The following is a 12,578-nucleotide window of genomic DNA, read 5'->3' as shown; positions in this document are numbered from 1 at the left end:
GGTGTGGCCTGAGGGGGGGCGGTGAGGACCCGGCCAGAGCCAGCTCTGTCCCTCCTGCCCCTGCCCCTTCTCCCTAAGGCCCCACTGTATATGGGGGTATCACCTCCCTTCCCTAAGGCTCCTGGGGCTCCTGGGGGTGGGCCAGGCGCCCTTGCACCTCCCCTTCCCCGGCCAACCTGTGGTTGCAGAAGGAGCAGCGCGCGGGGCCCTGGGCATCTGACCGGCTGTGCCTGAGCCCAGCCTGACTTACGCGTCTCTGGCACGTGGCTGGGGGCGAGGAAGGGGGGGAGGGGGCGGCGTGCCTCGGCTTTGTGTTGCAGCAGGGCAGCCCTTGGACCTGGGAGGTGGCCAGGGCCCAGCGGGGTGGCATGTGGGGCAGGGTTGGGGCTGGCCCCAGGCCTTGACTTCCCAGAGCCTTGTCCCGGGGATCCCGATGGCATCTTTTTGGGGAGGCACCCTCCTCTCCTCCCCGGCTTGTAATTGTTCTCACCCTGCTTTTCCCCTTCCTCCAACTCAGGTGGGTGTGTGTGGGGTCTCTGAGGCCTGAAGGGTTCCCTAGGGTCTCTTGTGTGGGGCAGACTGCCCTGGGCTGTGGTGTCCGGGAGCTCCATTCCTGGAGAGCCTTTCAGGGCAGCTGGCTCTGTTGCCCCCTTGTGTGTGGCCCAGCCAGGGCAGGTCTCCCTGGCTCCTTTCCAGCACAGCATGGGGTTGGGGGAGGTGATTGATGGTCCCCAAGCCTGCCGGCGCCCCTCCTCTCCAGCCATAGCCACCATCTGGGGCTCTGGGGTGGCTCAGAGTTCACCTACTGGGGATGGGGGGTGGGAGGTGGGGGACCTGGGCAGGTGGAACAGGAGTCCAGGCCTCAGCCTCCCACCCGCCGTCTCTCCTCAGGCCCCTGCCTGGGCGCAGCCGCCGACAATGTCCCCCGTTTCCGTCCTCCCACTGCTCCTCTTGGCCATGGAGGGGGGGGCCTGGGCAGCGGCCAGCCCTTCCGCGCCTTCATTGTGACGGACAGCACGCTCACCCACCTGGCCGTGCACCGTGTGATGGGGGAGGTGTTCATGGGCACCGTGAACCGCATCTTTAAGCTGACCCCCTACCTGACGGAGCTGCGGGCCCACGTCACGGGGCCCGTGGAGAACAACGCACGCTGCTACCCGCCCCCCAGCATGCGCGTGTGTGCCCACTGCCTGGCGCCCGCCAACAACATGAACAAGCTGCTGTTCATCGACTACGTGGCCCAGTGCCTGGTGGCCTGCAGCAGCGTCTGGCAGGGCATCTGCCAGTTCCTGCGGCTGGATGACCTGTTCAAGCTGGGCGAGCCGCACCACCGCAAGGAGCACTACCTGTCCGGGGCCCAGGAGCCCGACTCCATGGCGGCGGTCATCATGGAGCAGGGCCAGGGGCCTAGCAAGCTCTTTGTGGGCACCGCTGTTGATGGCAAGTCTGAGTACTTCCCCACCCTGAGCTCCTGCAAGCTCATTGGCGATGAGGATGGTGCCAACATGTTCAGCCTGGTGGGTGAGGCCCACCCTTCTTGCCCCGCCTCACTGAGCCCCCCATGCCCCACCGCTCCACCTCTTGGAAGGGCACTGGGCCTGGAGTGGGAGCTTTGGCCCCTCGTTGTCTGGGGATGCCAGCATGATGGGAGGGGGCTGGTCCCAAGACGCCGGTGGGGGGCCTGGGGCGCAGGGAGCTTGGTCCCCTTGCCCTCTGCAGGCCCTTCTGGCCTGGGACCCTGTGACCACAGAGGGCCCAGGTTCGGGGAGCCAGGCGAGGGCACTGGCCCTCATTTCCTACCGCCTCTCTTCTCCATCCGCCACCCCCAGGTGTACCAGGACGAATTTGTCTCGTCCCAGATCAAGATCCCCTCTGACACCCTGTCCCTGTACCCCGTCTTCGACATCTACTACATCTACGGCTTCGTGAGCGCCTCCTTCGTGTACTTCCTGACCCTGCAGCTTGACACCCAGCAGACCCTGCTGGACACGGTGGGCAAGTTCTTCACGTCCAAGATCATGCACATGTGTGCAGGAGACTTAGAGTTCTACTCCTACGTGGAGTTTCCCATCGACTGCTCCTGACGGGGGGTGGAGTACCGCCTGGTGCAGAGCACCCACCTGGCCAAGCCGGGCCTGCTGCTGGCCCAGGCCCTGGGCGTGCCCGCCGACGAGGACGTCCTCTTTACCATCTTCTCCCAGGGCCAGAAGAACCAGGCCAGCCCGCCGCGGCAGACTGTCCTCTGCCTCTTCACATTCAGCGCCATCAAAACCCACATCTGGTGCCACATCCAGTCCTGCTACCAGGGGGAGGGCACACTGGCCCTGCCCTGGCTGCTCAACAAGGAGCTGCCCTGCATCAACACTGTGAGCTGCCTGCCCTGAGCCCCACGTGGCCTTGGCAGTGGTGGCCGGGTCCTCGGACTCCCAGCTCCCCCCCTCAATGGTCCCTCTGCCCTCTCCTTTCCTCTCCTGGCACCTGCTGGTTCTGTTTCCCATTGCCCCTGGGGTCCCCAGGAGGCAGCAGGGCCTGCTCCCTTCCAGCACAGGGGCTCGACTGGGCCTCCGTGCCAGCTGGTGTGCGTGGCGTGCTGCCAGGCTGGCTCTCTCTCTCACACACACATACCCCTCTTGTTTCCCCAGCCCATGCAGATCAACAGAAACTTCTGTGGGCTGGTCCTGAACCAGCCGCTCGGCGGCCTGCACGTGATTGAGGGGCTGCCCCTGCTGGCCGACAGCACCGACGGCATGGCCAGCGTGGCTGCCTACATCTACTGCCAGCACCCCGTGGTCTTTGTGGGCACGTGCAGCGGCAGCCTGAAGAAGGTGGACCCAGGGCACCCCTTGGCATCTGGCCTTGTGGGGGGCAGGGAGGGGAGCCCTGGGATCCAGGGACTCTTGGGATGAAGACCTGACCTCTCGGGAGAGCCGGGGCCGGGGCTGGTGGTGCATTTTGGGGTTCTTGATTGGATGAATGAATGGACCCATGAGAACAGGGCCTCCCACATCCACTGCGCGCCTCACTTTTAGCCTCCTGGTCGGTCTACTCTGGGTACTTGCTGCCACATCCTCGCCCAGGGACGCTCTTCCTCCTGTCCTCCCGCTGTAACTTGTCCCATCATTCAGACTCCACCCAAATGCCACTTTCCCAGAGAGTGCTTTCCCACCCCCGCCCCCAGCCTACAAGGTCCAGCCTCTTGGTGACACCTGCTGTTGCTTTTTTGCAATCTCATGCATCCCTGGGCACCAAGGCTACGGGGCCGGCTGGGCATGGCGGCTCCATCCCAGACAAGCAGAGCTGCAGTGTTCCAACTGTGGTGCTCCAGCACAGCTGGGGCTGGAAGAGGGTTCCAGAGGCTACCCCTAAAGTAGGGTGGAAAGCAGGGCAGGGCGCACCCCCACCAGAAGGAAAACATACAAACCCCTCCCCCCACACGCACACTTGTCAAGAGGCTGGGGGTGAGACAGAAGGAAGGAGCTTTTGGCACCTGCTGCAGCAGGGTGGGGCTGGGGCCCTGGTGGGAGCTGTTGGGGTGGGGGTGCCAGGCCTGCCGGACAGGTGGCTGTGGGAAGGACTTGGGATCAGGCCTAGGTGTGCTGGGCAGCCAGGAGTGTGCTGGGGGCAGAGCCTTCCACCAGCTGCTGGTGGACGGATTCATTGGGAAGATGGGCAAAGCTGGGGGCCACTTACGGGGCCTCTCACCGGGGGTTGGCCAGCCTGGCTTGGCGTGAGTGCAAGGGGAGCCGGCTTCCAGGAGCTCGGATACTTCCCAAGGAGAGGTTTGAAGCTGCCAGCAGGGTTCTCTGTCTGATCACCCGGGTGAATGGGATGCTGTCTGTGGGGACAGGCAGGGAAAGGTTTGTGAAGGGAAGCAGTTTGAAACTGCTTTGAGATGCAATCTGCACCCCATGCGATTCCCCCATTTCACAGTCACACAGCTGTCACTGCTGTCTCCAGAACGCTTTCGTCACTCCAAAAGGAACTCTGTACCTGATATATTTCGGTGCCCCCAACCACATGCAGCCAGTGATCTTCTTTTGGATTCTCTCTCTCTCTGCACGTGGGCTGTTGGGGTGCTTGGCACGTAGGCTGCAGTCCCCCCCCTCAACCTGGAGGGTCCTGGTCCAAGAAGAGGACGCTGGGGTGCAAATGGGGTCTGTGTCCGGCAGGCCAGCCCCTCACCTTCCACCCTGGTCTGGTGGCCCAGGTGTGGGTTGATGGCTCCCAGGACGCCCACCTGTACGAGACAGTCCCCGTGGTGGACGGCAGCCCCATTCTCCAAGACCTGCTCTTCAGTCCTGACCACCAGTACATCTACCTCCTGAGTGAGAAGCAGGTGGGCCCGAGGCGGGCCGGCGGCAGGGCGGCAGGGAGGGCGTGGGCCAGTGCTGACGTGGCAGTCCCCAGGTGAGCCAGCTCCCTGTGGAGACCTGTGAGCAGTACCTGAGCTGTGCAGCCTGCCTGGGCTCTGGGGACCCCCACTCTGGTTGGTGTGTGCTGCAGCACAGGTGAGGGGCGGCAGATGCTGGTGGGAAGGGCAGTGGGGGCATACCCTGGAGGGCTGTGGTGGCTGGAGAGGAGGCCGCTTCCCCGCCCTTGCCCCCTCTCCATCTCTCCTTGGATCCCCGCTGTAGCCTGGCACTTCCCACAGTGTCCCCTCCCACACCATCCTGCGCCTGGCCCGGGACCCTCCCGGGGCAGCTGCGGGACCGGCTCTGGCTTGACCCTGCACAGCTGCTGCCACAAAGAGGCCTGCCTGAGTGCCTGGGCCCCGCACAGCTTTGCGGAGGAGCTCAGAAAGTGTGTACAGGTGCGGGTACGGCCCAACAATGTGTCGGTGATGTCGCCCAGTGTGCAGGTGTGGGGCGTGGGACCTGTGGTTGCGTGGGGGAGGGGACGAACACCCTGTTGTGAGCTCCCCCTGCTTCCCCCAGCTGACCGTGGCCATGCGCAACATGCCCAACCTCAGCACGGGCGTGAGCTGTGCCTTCGAGGAGGTGATGGAGAGCGAGGCCCTCCTGCTGCCTTCCGGGGAACTGTGCTGCTCCTCACCCTCCCTCCAGGAGCTGCGGGCTCTCACCCAGGGGCATGGTGAGCGCCCTGGGCTGCATGGGGGCTTGGGGGAGGAGGGAAAGCCAGTTGCAGCCACCCCCTGGCTTATGGACCCTCCCACGTTTGTTGCAGGGGCCACCCGCACGGTGCAGCTGCAGCTGCTCTCCAAGGAGATGGGGGTGTGCTTTGCTGGGGTGGACTTGGTCTTCTACAACTGCAGCATACTCCAATCATGAATAGCCCGCTGCTGTCCTCCTTGGGCTCCCCAGGTATCCGAGGGGTGGCGGTCCCCATCTGTGCTATTTCTGAGGCTGCTTCTCCCCTTCCCCACAGGTGTATGTCGTGCGTGGGCAGCCCCTACCCCTGCTACTGGTGTAAGTACCACCACGTGTGCAGCAGCCACCCCCACGAGTGCTCCTTCCAGGAGGGCAGGGTCTGCAGCCCCGAGGTGAGCTGGCCTGTGGCCTTTCTGGAAACATCTGCTCCCAGAGGCAGGGGCCCCAGCGTGTGGGTGACTGCTGTCCTCCCCCCAGGGCTGCCCTGAGATCCTGCCCAGTGGGGACCTCCTGATCCCAGTCGGCATCATGCAGCCTGTCACCCTGCGGGCCAAAAACCTGCCACAGCTGCAGTCAGGCCAGAAGAACTACGAGTATGTGGTGTGCGTGCAGGGGCGGCAGCAGCGGGTGCTGGCTGTGCGCTTCAACAGCAGCAGTGTGCAGTGCCAGAACTTCTTGGTGAGGCCCTGGGGCCCCTGGGGGGTTGGTGGGGTGGGGGTGGTTTGGCTGCAGGTGCAGCGGGATGCTGGGGGATTGGGGCAAGCCAGTCCGTGCACCAGTTGCCGAGCCAGAAGCCTCCAGTGGCCTGGCAGGCCCTTCTGAGTCACCCGCTGGGCACTGGGGCCCAGGGAGCAGGGGACTAGAATCCCGGAGGGCATGCGTGCCTCACTGGGGACACTAGGTTCCCTCTCCCCAGTACTCCTATGAAGGTGACGAGTATGGGGACACTGAGCTGGACTTCTCCGTGGTCTGGGATGGAGATTTCCCCATCGACAAGCCCCCCAGCTTCTGAGGTGAAGGGCAGAATGGGTGCCAGCTGGAGCCAGGTCCCAGGGGTCCCAGGGCTCCCCATCTCTCCCAATGCTGTTCTTCTGTCAGGCCCCTGATCCTTGCTGGCTGCCCCTCCCCACCGGCTGCTCCTCCCCTGCCCCTCCCCCCTCCCCACCGGCTGCTCCTCTCCTGCCCCTTCCCCCTCCCCTTCTCCCATTGGCTGCCCCTCCTCTGCTCCCTCCCACCGGCTACCCCTCCTGTGCCCCTCCTCCCACTGGCTGCCCCGCCCCCTCCCACCGGCTGCCCCGCCCCCGCCCCCAGCAGCGCCCTCTGTGCCCACAGTCCTCCTGTACAAGTGCTGGGCGCAGCGGCCCAGCTGCGGCCTCTGCCTCAAGGCCGATCCCCGCTTCAACTGTGGCTGGTGCATCTCGGAGAACAAGTGCCAGTTGCGGGCCCACTGCCCGGCCCCCAAAATCAACTGGATGCACCCGAGCCAGAAGAGCCCTTGGGCATCACGCAGGTCTGCCCCGGCCCGCGCGTGCCGCCCCATGCCCCGCGGGGCCCCCTGCCCTGCCCTGGCCCGGGCTGACACGACCCCGTCCGGCCCCACACGTCCACCCCCTCATGGGACCCAAGGAGGGTGGTACCCGCGTCAAGCTAGTTGGCGAGAACCTGGGCCTCACCTCCCGAGAGGTGGGCCTGCGTGTGGCCGGTGTGCACTGCAACTCCGTCCCTGCCGAGTAGGTCAGCGCCGAGAGGTGAGCGCGGCCAGGAGGGCGCCCGGGGCGGCCCTGCCCTCCTGGCCCGGCCCGGCTCTGACTGCCTGCGCCCCCCAGGATCGTGTGCGAGATGGAGGAGTCGCTGGTGCCCAGCCTCCCACCGGTGCCTGTCGAGCTGTGGGTGGGCGACTGCTCAGCCGACTTCTGCACGCAGTCGGAGCAGCTCTACACCTTCGTGGTACGCGGGCCGCCGTCCCCCTTCCCCGTGCCAGGCGAGGGCTGGGGCCTGGGCTCGGGACCCGGGCTGCCCTCCCCTGCCGCTCAGGACCGCTTTGCTCGCAGACCCCAACTTTCTACCGCGTGACCCCTAGTCGGGGCCCGGCCTCGGGGGGCACGCGGCTCACCATCTTGGGCAATTCCCTGGACACGGGCAGCAGGGTCACCGTGACTGTGAGAGATGGCGAGTGCCAGTTTGTGAGGTGGGTGAGGGCCCCGCAGGCTGGGGGAGACAGGGCGGGCACACCCCGCCCCCCCACGTCCCCCACCTCCTTAAAGGGTGCTGCCTGCCCATGCAGGAGAGACGCCGAGGCCATCGTGTACATCTTGCCTGCATCCACCCTGGGTCCCAGCCAGGCCCTCATCACGGTCTCCATCAATTGAGCCAACATCTCCAGCCCCAGGGTCACCTACACCTCACCCAAGACCCCACTGTCACTCACCTCAAGCTCACCTGGAGCATCATCAAGTAAGTCCTGGGGCAGAACGGGTCGGGACAGGTGTCCCTGAGCTCAGCTCCTGTGGCTTTGTTTGTTTGTCCTCCTTTGAGCCTGAGTCTTCTTGTGACAAGGGGGCAGGGTCACCCGACCTAGGGAAGCAGCTAGCACAGGACCTGGCACCCACAGGGTGACCTGGGGCCGGGCTCCCCTGGGCTTTCCCACGGTTTTGATGACTCCCTAGGACCCGCTGGGGTGGGTGGGTGGGAGAAGGAGCGTGAAGCCCACACCCCTGCCCCCAGCGGGAGCAGCGCTATCACCGTGAGTGGCACCCACCTACTGACAGTCCAGGAGCCCCACGTGTGCGCCAACTACCACGGCATCGAGACCACCAATGTGAGTCCCTTCACTCCTCGACCACTCCCCTTCCCACGGCCTCTCACGCCCACTGGGCTGCCCCCCGTTTCCACAGACGTGCCAGGTGATCAATGACGCATCCATGATGTGTAAGGCACCTGGCATCTTCCTGGGGCGGCTCCAGCCGCAGGCCCAGGGCGAGCACCCCGACGAGTTTGGCTTCCTGCTGGACCACATGCAGGCGGCCTGCTCCCTCAACCGCTCTGCCTTTACTTACTACCCTGACCCCAGCTTTGAGCTACTGGGGCCCTCCGGCGTGCTGGACGTTAAGCCGGGCTCCCACGTGGTGCTGAAGGTGCCCCTGAGGGCGGGGAGGATGGCGGCAGGGCTGGGGGCGGGGCCCGGGTCACGGCTGACTGTGCCGCTCCCCACCTCTCTCCCAGGGCAAGAACGTGATCCCCACGGCGGCCGGCAGCTCCCACCTCAACTACACGGTGCTGATCGGGGGTCAGCCGTGCGCGCTGACCGTCTCGGACACGCAGCTCCTCTGCGACTCGCCCAGCCAGACCGGCCGGCAGCCCGTCATGGTGGGCGGGGAGGCGGCGAGGGCCAAGGGGGTGACCCAGGGGAGTTGAGGTTGGGCTGGGGGGCACAGCTCATCTGCGGCCTGGGCCCCACAGGTGCTGGTGGGTGGCCTGGAGTTCTGGCTGGGCACGCTGCACATCACGGCCGAGCGTGCGCTGACCCTGCCTGCCCTGGTGGGGCTGGCAGCGGGCTCTTGCTGCTGGCCATCACCGCCGCGTTTGTGGCCTACAAGCGGAAGACGCAGGATGCCAACCGCACGCTCAAGCGGCTGCAGCTGCAGATGGACAACCTGGAGTCCCGCGTGGCCCTGGAATGCAAGGAAGGTGCTTCGGAGGGGCAGGGGGTGGGGCGGGAGGCCCCCCTGCCCCCGGCCGCTCATGCCCCTCCCCCCTGCCCCGCCCAGCCTTTGCTGAGCTGCAGACGGACATCAACGAGCTGACCAACCACATGGACGGAGTGCAGATCCCTTTCCTGGACTACCACACCTAGGCCGTGCGCGTCCTCTTCCCGGGCATCGAGGCCCACCCGGTGCTCAAGGGGCTGGACATGAGCTCCCCCCTAACCCGCCCTCTGGCCCCGGCCCCGCCCCCACCCTCTTGAGACACCCACCCCCCAATTCCCACTCCCCGCAGACGCTCCCCAACGTGGAGAAAGCCCTGCGTCTCTTCGGGCAGCTGCTGCACAGCTGCGCCTTTGTGCTCACCTTCATCCACACCCTGGAGGACCAGAGCAGCTTCTCCATGCGCGACCGGGGCACCGTAGCCTCGCTCACCATGGTGGCCCTGCAGAGCCGGCTCGACTATGCCACGAGGCTGCTCAAGCAGCTGCTGGCCCACCTCATCGAGAAAAACCTCGAGAGCAAGAACCACCCGAAGCTGGTGCTGCGCAGGTACCGGACTGCCCAGCCGGCCTTAAGCTCCCGCCCCGCCAGGCCCCGTCCCTCTGCGGGCCTGGCCCGCCCCGTTCCCACGCTCAGCCCCACCTCATCTTGCCAGGTTCCGCTCCTTTCCGTTCTTGGCCTAACCCTGCCCCGCCCCTTCCTCGCCCCTACCCCTCCAGGCCCCGCGGCTGTCCTGTCCTGGCCCACCGCCATTCCCACGCTCACACCCCTCTTCATCCCGCCAGGCCCGGCTCTTTTCCCTACCTGGGCTAACCTTCCTTTGCCCCTGTCCTGCCAGGTCCCCTCCCTCAGCCCCCACCCCGCCAGGCCCCGCCCACCTCCTGGCCTGGCCCGCTGCGCTCCCACACTCGGGCCCCACCCTGGCCCGGCCCAGGGCCCCAGCGTGCTCCTCCACCCTAGGACCGAGTTGGTGGCTGAGAAGATGATCACCAACTGGTTCACCTTCCTGCTGCACAAGTTCCTGAAGGTGTGCTTGGTGGGCATGGGGCAGGGGAGGTGGGGTGGGAGGGGCTCCCTGCACTGTCTGGCGGGGCGGCGGTGAGCCGTGCACCCCGCCCCGGCTGCAGGAGTGCGCCGGGGAGCCGCTGTTCCTGCTCTACTGCGCCATCAAGCAGCAGATGGAAAAGGGCCCCATCGACGCCATCACGGGCGAGGCCCGCTACTCCCTGAGCGAGGACAAGCTCATCCGCCAGCAGATCGACTACAAGACGCTGGTGAGGGGGCCGGCGCGCCAGGGGGCTGGGGGCACGTGGCGGGGCCAGCACTGACCTGTGGGCCTGCCCGCTCCCCAGACCCTGCACTGCTTGTGCCCGGAGAGCGAGGGCAGCACCCAGGTCCCGGTGAAGGTTCTCAACTGCGACAGCATCACCCAGGCCAAAGACAAGCTGCTGGACGCCATGTACAAGGCCATCCCGTACTCCCAGCGCCCCAAAACCGAGGACATGGACCTAGGTGAGGCCAGCTCTCCCTCTCCATCCCCCAGGGGCTCGGGGACCCTGGGCGGGGGGCACCTCACAGGCGCTCTGTGGTCCACAGAGTGGCGCCAGGGCCGCATGGCCCGCATCGTTCTCCAGGATGAGGACGTCACCACCAAGATCGAGTGTGACTGGAAGAGGGTCAACTCGCTGGCTCACTACCAGGTGAGGGCTGCCCCGGAACTGGGGAGCCTCAGCAGGGGCCGCGGCTCCTCCCTGCCTTTGCTGGGTGCTCAGTGGAGGAAGCGTCCAGGTGGGTGGTGGGTCAGTCCTCTCCCCTCTCTGTGTTCTCCAGGTGACAGATGGCTCCCTGGTGGCACTGGTGCCCAAACAAGTCTCTGCTTATAACATGGCCAACTCCTTCACCTTCACGCGCTCCCTCAGCCGCTATGGTAGGTTTTCTCCAGCCCAGGGCGATGGCGGTCCCCGCTGTCCGAGATGCCAGCCCCTGGTTTTGGAGCTCCTAGAGGTGGGGTGGGCTGTGGGCAGGAAGGCCAGCCCCGGTCCCAGCCTGAGGGGCCGCCCGTCACCCTCTGCCCCAGAGAGCTTACTGCGCACGGCCAGCAGCCCCGACAGCCTCCGCTCGCGGGCGCCCATGATCACACCCGACCAGGAGACGGGCACCAAGCTATGGCACCTGGTGAAGAACCATGAGCACGCTGACCACCGCGAGGGGGACCGGGGCAGCAAGATGGTGTCTGAGATCTACCTGACAAGGCTGCTGGCCACCAAGGTGGGGGACCCTACCTGGCCTGCTTGGGGAGGGGGGCATCGGATTGTCCGGGTCCGGCCCAGCCTGGATGGAGAAGCCTTTGCCACGCCAAGCCCTGGCCTGAGCCTGAGCAGGCCCTGGGGAAGCTGCCCTTGGCTGAGCTGCTCTGCCGCCCACCATCGGTCTGGCTTTGGGGCCCTCACACCCTCCCTCCCTCCCAGCCCGTGCCCTCGCTGCTTCTTCTCCCTGCAGGGCACCCTGCAGAAGTTCGTGGATGACCTCTTTGAGACCGTGTTCAGCACTGCCCACCGGGGCTCGGCCCTGCCCCTGGCCATCAAGTACATGTTTGACTTCCTGGATGAGCAGGCCGACCAGCGCCAGATCAGCGACCCTGACGTGCGGCACACCTGGAAGAGCAACTGGTACCCGGCACCGGGGTCATCCAGGGGCGTGGGAGCCGGGGCTTTGGGGCAGGGAGCGTGGCAGGGGGGCTGGAGTGGTTGACCTGGCAGGAGAGGACAGCGGCTTGGCCTAGGGTGGATTTGGATGGTGCCACCAAGCCAGGGGGGGCGGGGGGACTCAGTGGGGCTCCTGGCAGGTCGGGAGTGGGTAGAGCAGGAAGTGGGAAGAGTGGGTAGGAGGGGGCACGTAGGTTTTTCTCTGTCCCATGTGACGGTGGCAGTGGCAGTGCAGTCTTCACTGCGATGGCAAGAACCAGAGAGTGCTGAGAGCCTCCGGAGACGAGGAGTGTGCTGGGGACAGGGTGGGCCGTGGCGGGGGTGTCACAGTAGGGGCTCAGCTAGGAGGGGTGGGCATCTACCCACGACTGAGGGGCTACTTGCCCTTCTCGCTCGCTCCCTGAAGTCCCACGGAAACTTAAAAGATAGGCCTTTTACCCTAGACCCGTCCTTGGTTGCCCACCCTGGACGAGATGTGAGCTGGCCCGTTAGTGACCATGGCGGTGGGGGCAGGAGGGGCCTCCAGGGACGCCTGGGAGCCGTGCGCTGTGCTGTGCCCGCTCCCCCCAGCCTGCCCCTGCGCTTCTGGGTGAACGTCATCAAAAACCCGCAGTTCATGTTCGACATCCACAGGAACAGCATCATGGATGCCTGCCTGTCGGTGGTGGGACAGACTTTCATGGACTCCTGTTCCACCTCCAAGCACCGGCTGGGCAAGGACTTACCCTCCAACAAGCTGCTCTATGTCAAGGACATCCCCAATTACGAGAGGTGGACGTCACCCTTTGGGATGAGCAGCCGCCCTGCCCCAGACCCCACTACCACCACCCCCATGCTGTGTTGCTCGGTGGGGAGGAAGGCAGGGCTGCCTGGCCAGTGAGGGTGAGGGGGTTTGGCTTTTGTGGCATTGGCCCTTGTGACCTACCCAGGTCCCAACAGGTACTACCGAGACATCGCTAAGATGGCCTCCATCAGCGACCAGGACATGGACGCCTACCTGGTGGAGCAGTCCCGCCTGCATGCCAGTGACTTCAACGTCCTCAGCGCACTCAGCGAGCTCT

The 12,578-nt window shown here is 65.7% G+C and overlaps 1 protein-coding gene and 1 long non-coding RNA gene across 2 annotated transcripts in view; one reads left to right on the top strand and one right to left on the bottom strand.

Moving 5' to 3' along the window:
• Window positions 1–918: 918 nt before the first annotated feature.
• Window positions 919–12,578, top strand: part of PLXNA3 (plexin A3) — a 30,244-nt gene continuing 18,584 nt past the window's right edge. Inside the window, 32 exon segments of the mRNA XM_037821899.1 lie at window positions 919–960; window positions 963–1,517; window positions 1,830–2,366; window positions 2,643–2,825; window positions 4,208–4,336; window positions 4,408–4,508; window positions 4,735–4,858; window positions 4,935–5,091; window positions 5,185–5,284; window positions 5,386–5,500; window positions 5,586–5,786; window positions 6,025–6,121; window positions 6,441–6,611; window positions 6,688–6,856; window positions 6,935–7,055; window positions 7,160–7,296; window positions 7,393–7,508; window positions 7,511–7,562; window positions 7,833–7,926; window positions 8,003–8,242; window positions 8,331–8,474; window positions 8,568–8,655; window positions 8,658–8,795; window positions 8,876–9,018; window positions 9,096–9,361; window positions 9,773–9,839; window positions 9,940–10,086; window positions 10,165–10,324; window positions 10,409–10,512; window positions 10,643–10,739; window positions 10,890–11,080; window positions 11,312–11,481. Coding sequence (XP_037677827.1) covers window positions 919–960; window positions 963–1,517; window positions 1,830–2,366; window positions 2,643–2,825; window positions 4,208–4,336; window positions 4,408–4,508; window positions 4,735–4,858; window positions 4,935–5,091; window positions 5,185–5,284; window positions 5,386–5,500; window positions 5,586–5,786; window positions 6,025–6,121; window positions 6,441–6,611; window positions 6,688–6,856; window positions 6,935–7,055; window positions 7,160–7,296; window positions 7,393–7,508; window positions 7,511–7,562; window positions 7,833–7,926; window positions 8,003–8,242; window positions 8,331–8,474; window positions 8,568–8,655; window positions 8,658–8,795; window positions 8,876–9,018; window positions 9,096–9,361; window positions 9,773–9,839; window positions 9,940–10,086; window positions 10,165–10,324; window positions 10,409–10,512; window positions 10,643–10,739; window positions 10,890–11,080; window positions 11,312–11,481 — 5,156 coding nt within the window.
• LOC119523124 lies at window positions 3,788–4,383 on the bottom strand. Its single transcript, XR_005214595.1, has 3 exons — window positions 4,319–4,383; window positions 3,991–4,237; window positions 3,788–3,835 (listed from the first exon to the last, which is right to left on the bottom strand). It is a non-coding gene; the product is annotated as an uncharacterized LOC119523124 (long non-coding RNA).

Source organism: Choloepus didactylus, chromosome X (assembly GCF_015220235.1).
Source record: "Choloepus didactylus isolate mChoDid1 chromosome X, mChoDid1.pri, whole genome shotgun sequence".
In the NCBI taxonomy this organism is placed as follows: Eukaryota; Metazoa; Chordata; class Mammalia; order Pilosa; family Megalonychidae; genus Choloepus; species Choloepus didactylus.
This window is presented reverse-complemented; position numbering and strand designations above follow the sequence as displayed.